Here is a 19,660-nt window from a genome sequence, read left to right as displayed (position 1 = left end):
GTTCTAATGCAAGATGAAAGACCCATTGCTTTTGAAAGTCGTCCAATCAAGGGAAAGTTTTTAAGCAAAGCTATTTATGAGAAGGAAATGTTGGCAATACTCCATGCACTTAAGAAATGGCGACCCTACCTAATGGGAAGACACTTCAAGGTAAAAACGGATCATGATAACCTTAAATACCTTTTAGAACAAAGATTATCCTCTGAAGAGCAACAAAAGTGGGTCACAAAGATGTTGGGTTATGACTTTGAAATCATCTACAAAAAAGGGAAGCAAAATGTAGTGACAGATGCACTCTCAAGAAAGGATGAGGATGTGGAAGCATTGTTGTGCGCCATTTCTATTATCCAACCAGATTGGATAAATGAAGCGAGGGAGGAGTGGAAGAATGACGAAGAAGTGTGGGCACTTATTCGAAAGTTACGACAAGATTCCAGTACATCTAATACATTTAGCTGGAAAAATGATTCGTTATGGTACAAAGATCGCTTATACCTCTGTAAGAATTCCCAGCTAAAACAAAAGATTCTTATGGAATTTCACACTTCTCCCTTAGGAGGGCACTCAGGATTTTTAAAAACTTACCACAGGGTTAAGAAGGAATTTTTTTGGGATGGCCTTAAATCAGATATTCAAAAGTTTGTGGCGGAATGTTTGGTTTTCCAACAAAATAAAGTTGAAACAATTAAGACACTGGGTCTATTACAACCTTTATCCATTCCAAGCCAACATTGGGAGAAGGTTTCAATGGATTTTATCATAGGTTTACCCAAGTCTGAGGGAAAAAGTGTCATCATGGTGGTAGTTAGACTTACCAAGTATGCACACTTTTGTGCATTATCACATCCATTTAAAGCCAGTACAGTTTCTACTGCATTTATGGAAACAATTCAAAAGCTACATGGAAACCCAAAGATTATTGTAAGTGACAGAGATCCCATTTTCACTGGAAATTTTTGGACAGAATTATTTTCTTGTCTTGGTACTCAGTTAGCTCATAGCTCATCTTATCATCCTCAATCGGATGGGCAAACTGAGATAGTAAACAAATGTTTGGAAGGATATCTTCGTTGCTTTGTATTTGATAAATAAACACAATGGGTGAAATGGTTGCCTCTGGCTAAATGGTGGTATAACACTTCCTTCCATACAGCAACAAAAATGACCCCATTTATGGCACTTTATGGGTATCAACCACCATCCATTACATCATATTTAAGAGAAAATTCTAAGGTTCAGGTAGTGGAACATCACATTGAACATCAACAACAAGTCCTCCAACTCTTAAAGGATAACCTTGTGTTGGCACAGAATAGAATGAAACAACAAGCAGATCAACATCACAACGAACACTACAACAAAACCAGCGATTTGCGCCAGATTTAGCGCCAGATTTTAGTGCATTTTTTTTGTAATTGTGATGAGCAACCTGGCGCTAAATCTGGCTCAATTGTACAATTTTTAAAGCGTCCTTTTTTGCACCTGATTTTGCATCCTTTTTCACGCTAGATTTTGCATCATTTTTTACACCAAACTATGCATCATTTTTTGCGTCAAATTTTGAACCAAGATTTGCATCTTATTTTATGACAGGTTTTGCTTCTAGTTTTGTGTCATTTTTTGCATCTATTTTTCATTCTCTTTTGCTTCCTATTTTGTGTCATTCTTTGCTTCCATTTTTGCACCATCATTTGCATCAAGTTTACACTGTATTTTGAATCCAATTTAACGTCTTTTTATGCATCCATTTTGTGTCAGTTTTTGCATCTAGTCTTACGCCAGGTTTTGTATCTAGTATTACACTAGTTTTTGCTTCTATTTTTGAACCAGCTTTGGTGCCTATCTTTGCACCATGTGTTGAATTTGATTTAGCACCAAATTTTGCATCCATTTTTGTGCCCATTTTTGCATCTTTTTTTGGACCATTTTTTACATCCACATTTACGTTTGATTTGTCTCCATTTTTCCCATCTCATTTTGCACCATATTTTGCGTCATTTGTTTCATCCAATTTTGCATCATTTTTAACACCATCTCTTGTATATAATGTTACATCATTTTGAGCATCCAAATTTGCATTTATATTTGCATCTTATGTTGAGTCATGTGTTGTGTCCACCTTTGCATCTTATTTTGTGTCCAATGGTACATTCAATTTAGAGCCATTTTTTACGTCTACTTTTGTATTTGTTTTTGCACCAAGTTTTGCATCCAATTTTAAGCTATTTTATGCCCCTTTTTGCACCATTTTTTTGTGTCTACTTGTGTCCAATGTTGCACCATTATTTACACAGACTTTTTCATCCAATTTTGCATTTTTTTGGTGTCTAGTTTTACATCGTTTTCACCATCCAAATTTGCATCTTTTTTTGCCTCATTTTGTGTCCACATTTGCATATAATTTTGTGTCTGAGTTCGAGCCTAAATTTGCATGTGATTAGGAATCATTTTTTACATCCAATATGGCATCCTTGGTTTCACCTTTTTTCAGCGCCATTTTGCATCTTGTTTTATGTCTTTTCTTACATCTTTTTTTTTTTCCTTTTTTGCACCCAAGTTTGCATCCCAAATTTACACCATTATTTGCATCATCATTTGGCATATTAATTTATAACGTTTTTTGCTTCTTTTTAATGCTCAACTTTGCATCTTATTTTACATCTAGTTGTTTTCTTTTTTTGCATCTAATTTGGTGCCCATTTATGTGTCCTTGTTTTTGCCCAATTTGATATCCTTTTGTATGCCATGTTTTGTTCCCTTCTTTGTGTCAACTATTGCACAATTTTTCACTTCTAATTTAAAACACTTTGTATGTCAATTGTTTGCATTTTGTATTAATTCCTAGTTTAACATCCAATTTTACTTTCAATTTTGCATCCATGGTTACATCCGCATTTGACTTCTTATATAAAGTATATTTTTCTTTACATATATGACCCCCTTTATAGATTCATAGTGAAATATATGATAGTTTCTAAATATCATTAAAGCAGATATCACAATTCAAAATCATTTGTAAAGAAATTTAAGAGAAATTGACAACATCCATCCAAAAAAATAACAATGTGTCATTAACAATTTTCAAAACATGTATAAAATAGCAACATAATACTAATAAAATCAGTATTATTTTTAATCAAAACAAGTAAAATTCAAATATGATTAACAAATCAAAATATTTCATGAATATTGTTATTCTACGATAAATTAACAACATACATAAATCAAACTCATCGTATGATTACAAAATCAAAATGTCTCATTGATATAGGGTAAATTCACAACACCCATCTAAACATAACAATGTCATTCTACACAATAATTTCTTCATAAAAAACAATGCATGTGCATGCCTAGCTACTACCACCAAGATCATCCTCATGATCATCTTGACCATCCTCATTACTCTGATCCACATCATCACCAACACCGCAACTATCATCATCATCTCCTCCTTCACCACCATCATCCTCATCCTCATCCTCATCATCTCCTGATATATGTTGAACATAATTTGGATCATCGTCTTGGCAATCATTACCTATAGCATTCTGACAAAAAAAATCAATATTACATGTTAGTATTAATTACATAACACAACACATGTTTTTGTTATACAATGTTAACCATAAAATGAGGTAAGATATAATATCTAATAGTACTAAAAAATAAAATGAAAATATGGTTTAAAAGTATATTGGAAATCCAACTAAGATTACATACCGTAGAGTCCATCCAAACAACAAATTCAACCCATCTCTTTTGCTGCAGCACCTCCTTTTCCAAATGATTTGGAGGTCTTCCATATTTTAGTTCCTATCAATCAGTAAATAGGGAGAAATTAGATAACAATGACTTTCTTCTAGTACAAAATTTATTAAAAAAATATCACATGTTTAATATACTTACAAAGGTTGTTATCAGTGCTTTTAAACCTTTCTGGCCACTACGATGAGTGACTTTTGTCTTGGTTAACCTCGCCTTGGATGCCTTGTCCTTAAACATAAACCAATTCAATTTATTTTCACACAAATACATGTCTAAGATACTTATAAGTATTAATACATTCTAAATAATGTTTAATGAAAAATTCAATACCTGAATGCTCTCATTGCCGGCTTTTCTTTATGCATCCAACTTCTCATATGATTTTACAAGTTCTTTCCATACTTTAAAAGGTATGTCAATAGGTCTTTGTTTCAGTCTTTGATCTTGAGGCATTTTTTAAATTTTTCTTGTTTGGTTAAAAATTTTGGTTAAAAAAAACCGAACAAGTAATTCACATCAATGGCATGGGGACTCTATGGATATGTGTAAAAAATGGCTATAAAGAAAACATCCAAAAAACATATGAGCTCTCCCTTTGATGGTCACTTGGGGCATATGGCTGGAAAGGAACAACTCCATTTTCGAAAATCAAGGACAATCCTTTCTCAAAGTCCTTCCTAATATTTGCTCCAAATGTCTTAAAATGAAAAACAAAATTCAAAAGTCATCCTCAAACATCTCCCTTAAATATAACGTTGGACCATAAATTCTTCACTTTTATTGTTATCGGCTCCGGAATGATTTTTCTATATGCAATTATATAATGAAATATGTGTGCACTAATGAAAAAACATTGAGTTTCATTTTTCATAATCACAAACAATGAAAAAAGAATCACACGTAACTAGCATCATTTTGGAAATTTTATATTTATTAAAAATCTTTAACATGTTTTCCTCCCATATCTCATAAAAAGGTGTGAAATTTTTTATATACTCTCCAATAAGCCTAAGGATCACATACCTTTTAAAACTTTGCATTACCATTATATGTTTCTCCTTGAAGATATATAATATGTTTCTTCTTTAACATATATATTATGTTTCGCATTTCTTAATATTTGACAAAATACTAAAGTTGAAAACAATGGTCATTGTCTCAATCATATTCCTGGTGATCTTGTTCAGCATAAAACAGTTTGGTACAAGCAAAGTAGGCATGACATTTTCTCTGGCACTCATGATATGGTTTTTCTCTATTGGTTCTATTTTACTTTACAATATTATTTAACATGACATGACAATTTTAAGGGCATTCAATCCTGTTTATATCTATTACTTGTTCAAGAGGAACACTATCAAAGCATGGATGTCCCTAGGAGGTTGCGTGTTATGCATAATAGGAGCTGAAGCTATGTTTTCTGATTTGGGTCACTTCTCAGTAAGATCCATCCAGATAGCCTTCACATGTGTAGTATTCCCATGCCTACTATTGGCTTACATGGATCAAGTTGCATATCTTATGAAGCATCCCTCTGTGGTGGAGAACGTATTCTCTGCTTCAATTCCAGATGGTTTTATCTGGCCAGTCTTCGTGATAGCTAGTGTTGTTGCCATGATTGCAAGCTAGGCGATGATCTCAGCAACAATTTCATCTATTAAAATGTCCATGGCCCTAGGATGATTTCCCAGATTGAAAATAATTCACACATCCCGACGGTTCATGGGTCAGATCTACATTCTTGTCATCAACTGGGTTCTAATGATAATGTGTGTCTTGGTATGTGATTGCTTTAAGAGCACAGTCGAGATATCAAATGCATATGGCATTGAAAAGGTAGAGATGATTATGGTGACTACAAGCCTAGTGACTCTTGTCATGGTTCTTATATGAGCAAAAAATATATTCCTTGCGATTGGATTTCCTGTTCTATTTGGGTCAACTGAGCTAATTTATTTTTCTGCAGTTTTGATGAAAGTGGGGGAAAATGGTTGGATAAATGGTTTTTGCCACCTACTTCCTTCTTGTGATGTACATTTGGAACTATGGAAGTGTTCTGAATTATCAGGAGTTGTATATCTTGTTGGTCACGAAGATGTCAAGGCTAGAAAGGATTCATGGTTTCCTAAGAAACTGGTTATAATCTACTTCTATGCTTTCATGAGGGCAAACTGCAAGGCAGGCCCTGCAAGCCTCAATGTACCTCACACCAATCTCTTGCAAGTTAGCATGACATATACTGTCTAACTTGAAGGTTTCCATGAATCAAACATGCTGAATGTTTTTCAAGGACCAAGTCACAACATCAATATGGTGATGGATAACAAAGATTTCCTTGAAGGTGGCAGAGATGAAGTGAATTTTAATGTGAAGTTAATAATCATAAGTTTTGTTGTCGACCAAGATCTTCATTACTTAGTCCTTGATTTTGTTTGATAGAGAATAATAGCCATTCCTACGATTAATCACTGATATTTATGAACAAAGACACCATTCTTTTTTCAATGAAGATGATAGGTGGTATTTTATATGCATGGTTAAGCCTAAGATAAGCCATGTTTTCTACATAAGAAAGTTATATTAAGTTATATCCATGAAAATGAAAGGAAGATGACATTGCATGTTTCCTTGTATAGCTAACCATCGCTCAATAACATTGGATTCTTCTCCACCTCATTCATTACATCATTGCTTAAGAACCTTGGATGCTTCTCCATTTTTTTTGACATCATGTATTGATTATGTTGTTGTTGGAGGTTTTACACTAAGTTTTTCAACATCGAGCTTACTAGGGCTTGCACCACCGGGGTTATTAGTAAGAATCTCATGAGGTTTGCATAGCCATGATTATTAGAATCAAAATAGTAGGATTTGCACTAAAAAACAGTTCATAGAGCTTTCCTGCTGGGGAGAAAATCACAAGTTCAACTTCTGCAGTGCAGAGCACCGAGAGCTCATAAGCTTTCTTCAGCAATCCACCTACGTTTGGAAAATGTAGCCTGCCTGCTGGCGATGTTCTCAATCCTCTTCCTCTGCATCTTTCCCCTCACTATTCTTGTATGTCCTCTTTCGTTTTTCCCTCCAAACAAACCCTCTCAAATTGAGAAAGCAGAACAACTCACTCGATGAGAATCCGAATCCAATTATCGCTTCTAACAATAACCCAATACGATACCAGAAGTGATTACACAAAACCTCATTGACTCTTCATTTGTTTGGAAAAGGGCCAAGCATATACTTCTGACGAGGGTTTCCGTCTCAAGTTTGGCTCGCAGGACGTCGCTTAGTCAATTGCGAGAAAAGTTTTCCACCTGCCTGTCACATACGGTTTCTCACACTATATATTAAAATCAGGGACAATCCTTTCTCGGAGTGGACAATCCATTTGAATGCATTGATCAATGCTTTGTGCAACGCTGGTAGAGTGGACCATGCAAGGAACTATCTAATGGAGATGAAAAAATTTAAATCCTGATATAGTTTGCTATAGGACATTCATTGGAGGCCTATGCAAGTTGGGTATGGTGGATGAGGCAGTGAATCAACTGGTGATAATGATTAGAAAGGGTCTCTCACCCACATATGCTCTGTACTATTCACTCATCAAAGCTTGCTGCAAATCAAAGAAATTTCAAGCCGCTGCCCAGATACTAAACAAAATGCTTAGGGAACGTGTTGTTCCAAGTCATGCAAGTTTTATCTATGGCATGCATCATCTTGGGAAGGTAGGAAAAAAAATTGAGGCATAAAAAGTTCTTGAAGAAGTGATAGACTGTAAATCCTCTGTACATGTTAAAGTATACACAGAAGTAATGTCTGCTCTATTTTAGACCAGTGAAGTGGAAAAATCATTACAATTAGAAGGCAAAAGAATTAGAAGAGGTTGTGAAACTAACTTTTTGACTCTGTAAAACAGTGTTTCTCTAAGGGAAAAATTGATGAGGTATCCAAGATTTTAGAAGGCATAAACCAAAGATATCCGGTACAAGGTATTACATTATGAAAAAATTGAAATGGTCAGATTTATTGTTTTTCCAAGGAGACCACTCTTGCTTGAAGGAATGGAGAGGGCTCTGCTCGTAAGAAAGTACTGAACCAAGACCATTGTCAAAAAATGTTGAACCAAGAGTATTGTTAAAAAGCAATGTTGCTTAGTTGCATGAAAATTTAATTGTCCAAAATTAATTTTGGACTCTTTGCTGGCAAAATTTCATATAAAGGTATGCCCTTTTGCCTTATAACATGATGATTTTAATGAAAATGGAGGAAGGGAATCAACTTCAGAGAATCAAATGAAGTTAAAAAATATTAGATTATCAATTATAATCCATAGGAAGGGAGGAAAATAAAGGGTATGGTTGTGCTTAGCCTAAAACGTTTGCCTCTCATTTGAGAACTTTTCAAAAACTCAACTTTATTTCTGAATCTATAAACACAACTCTAAGTTTACATCTCAATTTACAGGTAAAGATTCGGTTTAAAGCAAATCTAAAAATAAGAATAAGCAAATCCAGAACTAAGATTTTGAAGCATTATTATTGTGGCAGAGCAAGGCAACTAAAATTTGAGTGTGTGGGAACAAAGTGGGATCTAGAACATGGAAAACTCACCAAAAAAAACAACAAATATTGTGGAAAGCGGAAAAGAGGAAAAAGAGCATCATTCCTTTGTTAATTCTCATACAGAATACAAATTAGATGCATGGTGTGAAGGAAAATGAAATTTACAAATTAGATGCATATGACCATAACATGGGATGTCCCCCAACTTTAAATTTTGCATCATGCAGACATCAGGTAGCAAGCCAAGGAGCATCTCGAGCTGTTCAGGACATTTCTGTACCTCCCCCCCGACAAATCCTGAATCCTGGATATAGGAGTTGCAAATAAAGTATGGAGCTTCTTGAAAAAAAATGTTAGCAATGGGTACTAATGCTAGTTTTAACTTTAACCTGCTTGCAATGAATACTCGGAAAATCCAAGTGTATCTTGAGGTAAAATTTGTTGACAATAGAACAGGATGGTTTTCCTACTGTTGATACAAATGGCTACTGCTGTTAAGACTAATTTTAACTATGATATGTTGCCAGAAGACATGTCCCCAAAATCTGGACAAATCCCCCAGACCATAGGATGTGTTCCTCAATCCCAGGTATGCATCCTCCTACAACATGGCATAGAGCAAAATATGCTTAACAGAAGTAGTCATTCACATCAATAGCAGGAAAACCATCCTGGTGTGTTTCCAACAAAACATTATCTTGTGATACCCTACACACCACCATATTGGGTAAAAATGTAAAACTAGCATGTGTACCCCCAATGCCAACATTTTTTTCAAGAAGTTCCAAACCATAGCAGACAAGACTCTAGATACTAAAATGACAAGAAAAGTTTACAAAACTTTGAGAATTGTCAAGCCTGTTTCAGACTCTCAGATATCTAGTGGGCTATGCCTGTCCATGAATGCACGTGAGAGACCAATAATATACAAGAAGGCAATGAAACAATCACAAAAGCACCTACACTCAAAATTCCATTCTGGAAAGAAGGAAAAGACTCACTAAGGATACCAAGGGGTGCAAAATTCTAGATGTGAGGAATAGCAGTTACTGAGGAATACGGTTCATCTATTCTTACTGTTACAAATAATGCATTTACCAGATTGACTCAAGGTCTATTTCCTAGTGTCATGGAACACTGTGTTTTGATGATGGCTTTTGGTCTTGTTCCCATGGAATTGTAGTTGCATCTGGCTTAATCAATATGAAAGGGCTGCCCTGTGCGCGATTAGGAAGAAGTTTCCTTTCTTTCTCCTCTGGGTTATGTTTCAAAATTATAACCATCAGCTATCGGTATGTTGAAGGGATCACACACCTTTCAAGCAGAGCCCATTTTTCTGCAGGATTGTCCATAGGCATTGTTGCAGGTAACACCCCTTCATACAGAAGCCAGTTTTCCACAGAAGAATGGTGGCTGTTCAGTGACTCAGGGCCTCTCTGTGCAGTCACAAGTAGTATCAGCATTATAACATATCCTTTCAGAATTTAAGTATATCTTCTCACTGGATAGCATGATTAAAATGTAGAAAAATGTTATGGAGTGTCCAAGTAGTGTAGAACAGAGAAGCAAGAAAAAATACCACAAGAAAACCATAGGGTTGATAGAACCATGTTTAGGCACATTAGATATTGCTTGGTGACAGAGTCTTACACCTTTGAAAGGAATATTTGTTTCCCTACATTTCTATTGAACAAATACAAACCTGAATATGTTCTAAGGACTATCATGGAGGGAGTCGAGATGACCCACAGGACCCATAGCTGAATACACAAGGGGATTTCAATGCTGGAAATCTAGTTTATAGCATAGTAGCAAGATTTGGTCATATTGCTCTTTATTATATGGAAATTCGGCAAAAGTACAAAATTCAGTATGTTTTCACTGCAATGCAGATACAGAACAATTCACTTACCTTATAATGTATTTGATACCCATCAACATATAAGCCCCAAAAAAATAGAGCAAAAACCTCAAAAAAATAAAAATAACAGTAAGAAAACACTTAAAAATAAACTACATTGCAAAATTTTCAAAGAATAAATTGCTTTTTCTGGTTTTAGTGTGTTCTGAGGATGAAATTCTTCTAAAATATGGAACAAAACGCTTATTTTCATACTGAGAAATATAGATTTCCATATTGGAACCATGCTGCATTTCTTTATTAGGTGTTTTCCATACTGAGTTGTATTTGAATACATATTCGGATTCAAATTTTGCTGCTATGGTTTATAGCCATTCCTAGTTACACGTATGCTGAAATCAGGGAGGTCAAGGTAATCAGATAAATTGTCACAACAATTATGAACAAGAGGCAACCTTCCTTGAAATTCTTGAACCTCCAGTAATCAGAAAAATTGTCACAACAATTATGAACAAGAGGCAACCTTCCTTAAAATTCTTAAACCCCCTACCCTTGCCTGGATTTGCTCACGGCGCCAATCAGTCCTCATGTACATGTACATCAAAATATTTATTATATAATTAACTATAAATTTGTTAACATTAAAAGGACAAATAGATCCTCTGTTCATGTAGAGATGCTCACTGACGACCATGTTGACAATGGCGACGAGAGGGAGAAACTGCCGTGATATCCAATCTTCAATATGCATATTTTAGATAATAAAGACTGACCTACTAAGTTAACCAAGTAGCCGTTATACAAAGTACACATAAATGAAGCTCAAAGCTAAGAGATTTTTTTTCTCACTTTCTTTGCTTCCCACACAAACTATTACTCGATTTCAATTTTTCTTATTAGATTCCAAAATTTAATGAAATTATCTGGCTGGGAGCATTGTTGCAGTGCATGGATTTTATCCACTATCTCCACTACAAATTTTGAAATGACAACAAAAAATCCATTAAGACCGGAATCTCCCCACAACAGTGAAAGCAGAGTTCATTATTCAAGAACAAAGTAAAGCGAACCAAATAATCTAAGAGCAGGACATGCATGAGTCCTCCAGACCCAGATCCACTAGATTGATTGCATCATTTTTTCAGCTGGATGAAGCATCGATGACCCGGTAGATGCACCAGTCATGAGCAAAAATAACAGACGATCAGTGATTCAGAAGCACCCTTACCAAGCACAGTTGAGATCATCCAGATAATCCACAAGGCCATCTAGGTATGCTATCTTACAAAAGCTATAATTCTCAGCTTATATCTTGTAGACACTAGACAGACACCCATCACCAGGGTTCTCCCTTCCACACGTAACCCGTCAAACTTTGCAGTCCGATGAGCTTCAATAAAGTTTGCCAGGATAGAATCCAGCCTGGTTTATGGCCCTGCATACCTCTCCTTTGACGCTTAGATAAATTAGGACTTATTTATTTTCTAGGCTTCTGCTATTAGTCTCGTCTTCATTGTATCAGGTTTATCTGTTATTATAACCCTTGAAAATCTGATAAGGAAATCCAAGAGATGCTTCTCCATATTTGTGAATGGCATTCTTCGTAAAACTGTTGACATAGACTAGTGCACCTAAATATGGGGGATTTAAACTGGTTACCTACTAACACGTAACCAGAACCAGCCAGATGCTCGTCTTCATTTTATCGGGTTTATCTGTTATTATAACTCTTGAAAATCTGATAAGGAAATCCAAGAGATGCTTCTCCATATTTGTGAATGGCATTCTTCGTAAAACTGTTGACATAGACTAGTGCACCTAAATCTGGGGGATTTAAACTGGTTACCTACTAACACGTAACCAGAACCAGCCAGATGTTCAACAACATTGGCTACAAACAATTGAGATAATCACCCCTTTGTTATTTTATCATTCGTCATTCTGTTAAATCTGAAATCTTATTTGTAGTCTCTCATTTTCAGCGAATACCTTTAAGCACTCCAGCATCAATATATAGTTTTAGTCCCATTAACCTAATGTCCTTTCATCATTTGTGGACATTTATATAATTTATTTCTTTATTCCGAAATTCTTCTTAAAATTATTATTTCCATTTCTTTATGAACCTTCTGCTGTCGAGCAATTGGTGTTATTTTGAGCAAAATAATTTGTAAACGAAGTTTCTTGGTTAGTGAAAAGCCCGCCAAAAGTACCTCTACGCCAAGTAGATCCCTGGAAAGTGTCTATCTCTCAATGTTAGTGACATCTCAACGCATTCACCCATTCGGGAGCTTTCGTAGGCAGTCAACGTCGTATGTAGAGCATCTAGCTCGGCGGGCCTCACAGTTTGTGAGGAAGAGTAAGCAGATCGCAGAGTATTTGCTTATTTCACTCCTTTCGGAAAACCTATAAATTTTTTAAAGTAACTGCTACTTACGAATCATAAGTTTTTAAAAATAAATTCTACTTAGTTTCAGATTTTTAGATTTTTAAGGGGTTTTACCGACCCAGAAATAGAGATTCAATAAATGGAAGAGAAGCTTACTGATGGTGACATCGCCGTCGGGGCTTTGGAGCATCTTGTCCATTCCCTTGGGGCCGAGTGAGGTGCGGAGGATTCTCGCAACGGACCTGGCGGCCGCAATGTTGGCCTTCTGAGCATCTAAGCCTCTGATTCGGGTCTTCTGCTCCTGCTCCTTTATTATGATAAATGGCCTCCCGTACTCATCAAATGGCAGCGCCATCCCTGCAAACAGTAACAGATTGCAGCACAGAGATTAAAACCTAAACATACAAGAGTGGCTGCTAAAAACACACTGGATTTTGAACCAGAAACCTGAAATGCGTGTACTCCTCTCTGTGTGGAAGACTGAATGTGCGGGTGGAAATCCATTGAAGTTAAAAATGGAACATACCTTGGCGCTGTCAATGGACTGAAGAACCGATCGTGGGGTTCGAGTGTCTGCTACTGGTGAAACCCTAATTCGAAAATCTTTGCAATCTCGTTTTCGCTCCCGCCCTGCGAAAAGCGAACAGATCCTCCTTCTTGTTCTAGAACGTAAACGAAGTTTGGGTTGGGAGGGGTTTTGTAAAGAAAAGTAAAGCTTTACCTTTTTTCAAAAATGCTAATTTCATAGTGAAAAACAGTAAATACATTTTTTTATTTTCACATCACTATTTAAGTAGCTATATAATGTTTTTGGTTCTTGGTTAGGTTGGAAAATATTTATAATAATATAATTTTATGGTTGTTGTTTAAGTTTATTAGGTGTTATTAAAACAATAAATACATTTTTTTTTATTTTCACATCACTAAAGAAGTAACTATATAATGTTTTTGGTTATTGGTTAGGTTAGAAAATATTTATAATAATAATATAATTTTATGGTTGTTGTTTAAGTTTATTAGGTGTAATTTTTTTTAATTTCAATTTAATAATTTTTAAATGGAAAAATATGATTTTAATTTGGTTGTATTGAAAATATTTATATGTTTTTACATATAAGGTGGGTGCAAACAAAGGAGAATATATAGTAAGTCTATTTAATAGTTAATAACAAGTGTTAATTTCTTAAAATTATATGATAAATTTGAAAGGAGTAGGGTATGTATCTTTTTTCGGGTGAAATATATTAAAATTATTGTGTGAATGGGGTTGTAAGACCCTATATTTTCATCCTGGGAAAATATAGTCCTCTCTTAGCCACTTGCATAGTTTAGATTGTCATAAGCAAAGTAGGTACATTGTCTTAAGATGTAAACATTTCATTTTAAACAGTGTCATAATGTGGTTTCAGCGAAGCATTAAAAGATGGAATGAGCATGCACATTTGGGATGCTAGTGTTATATTCAGCTTGAGGCATGATTGCACGTCTAAGAAGACTCTAACAAGGGTTGCAGAGGAGAGGTTGGGGGATTGTAGTCTCACTTAGAAGTGTATACAAGCAAGTTAAGCCCTATGAGAAGTTGCGAAACAAACTTAAGGGATTTGACAAGTTGCACGAAGGCAACTTAGTAGTGGTACTAAGTGAGCAATCCTTGATTCAACTTGATACTCTCTCCTTGGCACTACCACTTTGTAAGATGGAGAAGAAATGTGAAATAGATGTGCAACCCACTAAAGAAGTTGAAAGTTGTTGTAATGTATATCGGTGGTTATGTCATGATGTGAAAGGAAGTGTTGGAACTTGGAAGGTGACCATTAGAGTAGATTTACCATGGAGTGCAAGGAGGTGCAAGGATCTGATAAGGAGGGAACTACACAAATCTAACAAGTAGGCCATATTGGGTTAGGATATTACTATTTTGGGACATCCAAAGTTGAAGGTTCATTTTATGGAGGTGCAGTCGAAGTGCTTGGGTGCGTGCCACAGCGTAAGGGTATTTAGGACTTTTAGTGTGTGTTAGTGGTGTTAGTGCATTGTGTTTGATCAACACTAGCTAGAATGTGTTCCATGAAGGAAAAAATCCCACAAATTTGGGATGACTTAACCATTTGGCATTTAAGGTGTGTTATGTCCTAGTTTTGAGGAGACAATTAGAACCATCTTAGAGTGTGATGGGTTGTGCCATGGACTTAGGTCCACTTATATGGGTTGAGGTGTAAAGGTACCGTGTGAGTTGAGGAAAATGATTACAATGCTTACCTATATAAAGTGTTTATGATATAAGTTTAATAAGTTTTTGTTGGAGAATGGAAGAGGAGGATAAGAAAACAGAGGCATTAAGGTTTGTTGTAAATCAATCAAAAGGAACGAACTTGTTAATCTTATTAGCAAGATTGTTCAAGTTGTCCCTTCAATAGGATTGAATTTTGGCTAGGACTAGGGAGTTAAGCATTGATTGGGTACTCTGGAAATCCAAGACCTAACATATCCAAGCTAGTCCATTAAATAGATTCATCTTGGGCAAGGGTTGTTAAGGCTAAGGTGCAAACATCCTCTCTGCTCAAACTATTTAACATGCAAAGTTGGATCTGATTCTTCAACTTGTCCTGACGATGAACCACACTAGTTGGTTCGAAACGCCTAAACAAATGATATATCTTGTGATTTACGCTGGAAAAATTTCTCGTAAACTACACATTAAGAAAGTTTGTGCACTCCTATATGGATAAACATGCTTATTATCTTTCATGAGTTTCATCAAATATTTAACATATTATTCATCAACTTTATTTAGATATTCATCATCTCCAATTAACAAATATACATTAAGCAAGTTCATGCACTCTTATATCGATAACATGCTTATTATTTTTCATGAGTTTCATTAAAGATTTAACATATTATTCATCAACTTTGGATTTGGCGAGGATGAATTCTAGTATATTACCAAGTGTGTTTTTTTCAATTGTAGTTCTTACTTTCATGATTAATTTGGTTGTAATTTTTACTTCCACGATTAATTTAGTCTAAGTTCTCTAGGTAGTCATTAATGATCTATTCAGTGCTATGTGGGGGTTTTAATTTTCAACAAATATGAAGTATCTATGTTACATTGGGACCTAGTGACCTTGTTGAAAAACCCTAGCAAACATCTTTGAAACCATTTATTAGCACTAGTTGAACTTGAGATATCTCAAAAACTAAAAAGAACAAATAAGGGTTGCTTTGCCAATCCACTCATAACCTAATCCACTTTGGTGTACTTATATTCTCAAAGTGAATCAAATACCAAGAATGATCTATGTCTGCTAAAACCTATAATCACATTGTTTCCCTAATAGCAACTAAAAACTTCTATACCCAGTTGTTGAACTTTTGCAACCAATTATAAACCTTCAACAAGAAGTAGTTTTCTAACGAGAATTATTGCCATATCTTCCTTGGTTTTACGAGGAAAAAGAAATAAAATTTCATTTGTTATCAAAGGTAAACCAAATTCATTATTTGCATACTTCCAAACCTAGGTTTTCGTATCCAAAGTAGATCCTAACCACATCAATGAAACAAACTTTGTTTTTATGTATCATCCAAACATTATGTACAATTACAGACTCACCTCTAATCCATTGTTTATAAAAATGTTGAATATTTTCATACATGATACACTGAACAGTTGGACAATGAAAATAGTTGTCATCGCTATTCTTCCATTTATATGCTTTTTGCAACTTATTTGAAAGAGCAATTTTGTCCCAACAATTAGACTTGTAGCATAAAGAACATGGTTAATACATATGATTATACCAAAAACTAGTTACTACCAAAATTCAACCAAAAAAAATATTACTGCATAAAAATAGAATTAAAAACAAAAAATATAAAAAAAAAAATTTCCCAAATTAAAAATAAATAAATGATAAACTTTTTTTTACCAAAATTTAGTGATTTTTTTGGTGCTAATACTAACATCACCATTACAACAAGATATTTTTCTAGTGCTAATACTGCCATTACAACAAGATATAAGAGGGATATAATGCAAAAAGTTTAATAATAATATGTATGTAGAAGATGGTCTTCAGACTGGTGAATTCATGATAATCAATGGGACTACAGTCAAAATAATTGGATGTTATTTACTTTTTTACATAGATTGTCAAAATAATTGCATAAATCGGTTTTTTTTAACCAAAATTTAACAAAAACTTTGCTAGTGCTAACATTAGAACTACCATTACAACAAGATATCTTTCTAGTGTTGACAACACCATTATAGTAAGATACCTCAAGAGAGACAAAAAATCTAAAAAGTATGATAGTAATACGTATCCAGAAGATGGTATTGAAACTAGTAATTGTTCACGAATCCATAAGATTGTAAGGTCATTCTCATTATCATAATCATTGTCATCATCATCACATCCTTGTCATTGTTATTGCCATCATTAAATTATCATCATAATCACCATTCATGCCATCATCATCATCATTATGGACATTGTTTGCAATTGTTCATAATTGTAGATGTTGTAAGAAATATCATCAACCCAAAAAATGTGATCAGTGCTAGAAAAGGGTTGTTTAGGACACATTGATATACGTAAGAGAAATAACAACTCTATTTTTGAGAGATGATCGATGATGATCATCATCACCACCATTATCATCGTCATTGTCATTTTTATCATCCCCATCATCATCATTAATGTAATTACTATCGACATTGTTGTAATCATCATCATCATTCATGCCATTATAGTTTTTGATGATGACCTAGATGAAAATGATGATGATGACACCAAAGATAATGCTTATGATTATGACAATGACAACATCTAAAATTGGGAAGATTCGCCAACGTCATTAGCATCGTCATCATCATAATCATTGCCATCATCATCATTGTCATTGTAACCACTATCGTCTTTATCATCATAATCACAATTCATGTCATCGCCATCATCTTCATTTTCATCATTGTCAATATTATTGACATTGTCATCAATTGTTCATAATTGTCAATGCCATAAGGAATATCATCAATGCAGAAAATATGATGAGTGTTGGAAAAGGGATGCAAAAGTGAACATAGAAATGGGGGAAAAAATAGAAGTAAAATTGGATGAAAAGTGGATACAACATAAGTAGATGCACAACAACATGAAAAACCTGACACAAAAGTGGATGCAAAAGTAGATGCAGTTGTCAATGCAAACTTGGATGCAAACATGAAGGCAAAAGTGGAAGCAAACATGGGTCCAATGGTAGGTGTAAAACTTGGCACAAATTGTGGTGAAACAAATGTGGATGCAACAACGGACACAAAAGCAGATGCAAAAATGGATGAAACAAAAGTGGATGCAATAGGGGATGCAAACGTGGAAGCAAATGTGGTTGCAATGGTAAGCGCAAGATATGGTGCAACAAAAGTGGATGTAACAATAGACAAAAAATATGCAAAATAAGATGCAAAAATGGATGTAAAAGTGGAAGCAAACATTGATGCAACAGGCAAAACAAAATTGGATGCAAAAAATGGATACAATGTAAGTAGATGCAAAAGTAGATACAAAACGAGATGCAAAACCCAATGCATAAACCTGACACAAAAGTGGATGCAAAAATAGATGCAATATTTGATGCAAAAGAGGATGTGAACATGGATGCAAAATTGGAAGCAAACGTGGATACAACAGTGAGTGCAAAACATGGTGCAAATTGTGGCATAACAAAAGTGGATGTAATGATAGATGCAAAAAAAGAATCAAAGTATGATGAAAATGAAGATGTAAAAAGGGATGCAAAAAGTGAAATTTAAAATGGGTGCAACAGTGGATGCAAAATTGTGTGCAAAAGTGGATGCAATAGAAGTCGATGCAAAAGTAGATGCAAAACGAGACACAAAACCCGATGCAAATCCTGGTCCAAAATTAGATACAAAAAGGGATGCAAAAATAGATGTAGTAGTTGATGAAAACCTAGACGCAAATGAGGATGCAAACATGGATGCAAAATTATAATCAAAAGTGGGTGCAAAAGGAGGTGCCAAACTAGGCGCTATTTGTGGCACAAAAATATTAGATGCAATAGTGGGTACAATAATAGATGCAAAAGAGGATGTAAATATGGATGCCAAACAAGATGGAAAAGTGGATGCAACAAAATTAGATGCAAAATTATATCCAAAACTAGACACAAAACTCGATGTAAAACTTGGCGCAAAAGGGATGCACAAATGGATGAAAAAATGGATGCAAAAAATGATTTAAAAAAGGATGCAAAAAAGGATGCAAAAGTCGATGCAAAAGTTGATGCAAGTGTAGGTGCAAAAAGTGGATGCAAATGAGGATGCAAAAGTATGTCAAACAAAATTAGGTGCCAAACTTGATGCAAAACCTGGAACAAAACCTGGTGTAAAGGATGACACAAAACTTGGCATAAAATTTGGTGCAAAACGTGGTGCAAAACCTATTGCAATACCTGGTGCTAAACTTGGTGTAAGATTTGGTGCAAAACTTGATGCAAATTTTGTGTCAAGTTTTGCACCATATTTGATAAATGGATGCAAATAGCACCAAAACTGGGCTCTAGATGCAAAAAAAGAAGTAAAAAGGGACGCTAATCGCTAGTTTTGTTGTAGTGGAAAGAAGTTTTGATGTAGGTGATTGGGTATTCCTACGGCTATAAACATACAAGAAAATGTCCCTCAAGCAAGCTAAGAAGGATAATAAATTATCACCAAAGTATTATGGTCCGTACAAGGTGTTGCAAAAGATTGGTACTATGGCATACAAATTGGAGCTTCCTGCAGCTTCTCGATTGCACCAAGTTTTCCATGTTTCATGTTTAAAGAAGGTTATAGGCGACAAGCTCCCAGTTCAAACAATATTGCCAGAACTTGACAAGGAAGGAAAAATTATATTGGAACCAGAAGCAGTCACAGAAACAAGAACTCGACAACTATGAAATCGATCAATTTCAGAGTATCTTATCAAGTGGAAGAACTTATCCACTGAAGATTCCTCATGGGAGGATGAGAATTTTATGCAGAAGTATCCAGAACTACTCAAGCGTTGAGGA

General features: G+C 35.0%; 1 protein-coding gene across 1 annotated transcript; it reads right to left on the bottom strand.

The window, feature by feature from the left end:
• Positions 1-3,140: 3,140 nt before the first annotated feature.
• Positions 3,141-13,243, bottom strand: LOC149220486 (uncharacterized). The gene is made up of 5 exons (XM_089382811.1): positions 13,107-13,243; positions 12,737-12,937; positions 3,910-3,996; positions 3,724-3,816; positions 3,141-3,551 (listed from the first exon to the last, which is right to left on the bottom strand). Exons 2-5 carry the CDS (start codon positions 12,851-12,853, stop codon positions 3,354-3,356), a joined length of 495 nt encoding a protein of 164 aa, XP_089238937.1. The 5' UTR covers positions 12,854-12,937; positions 13,107-13,243; the 3' UTR covers positions 3,141-3,353.
• Positions 13,244-19,660: the final 6,417 nt, after the last annotated feature.

The sequence above is a fragment of the Pinus tabuliformis genome, chromosome Q, assembly GCF_031772625.1.
Source record: "Pinus tabuliformis cultivar Carrire ecotype Pingquan chromosome Q, CPIR1, whole genome shotgun sequence".
In the NCBI taxonomy this organism is placed as follows: domain Eukaryota; kingdom Viridiplantae; phylum Streptophyta; class Pinopsida; order Pinales; family Pinaceae; genus Pinus; species Pinus tabuliformis.
The sequence above is the reverse complement of the archived record's forward strand: the minus strand, read 5'-3'. Positions and strand labels throughout refer to the sequence as shown.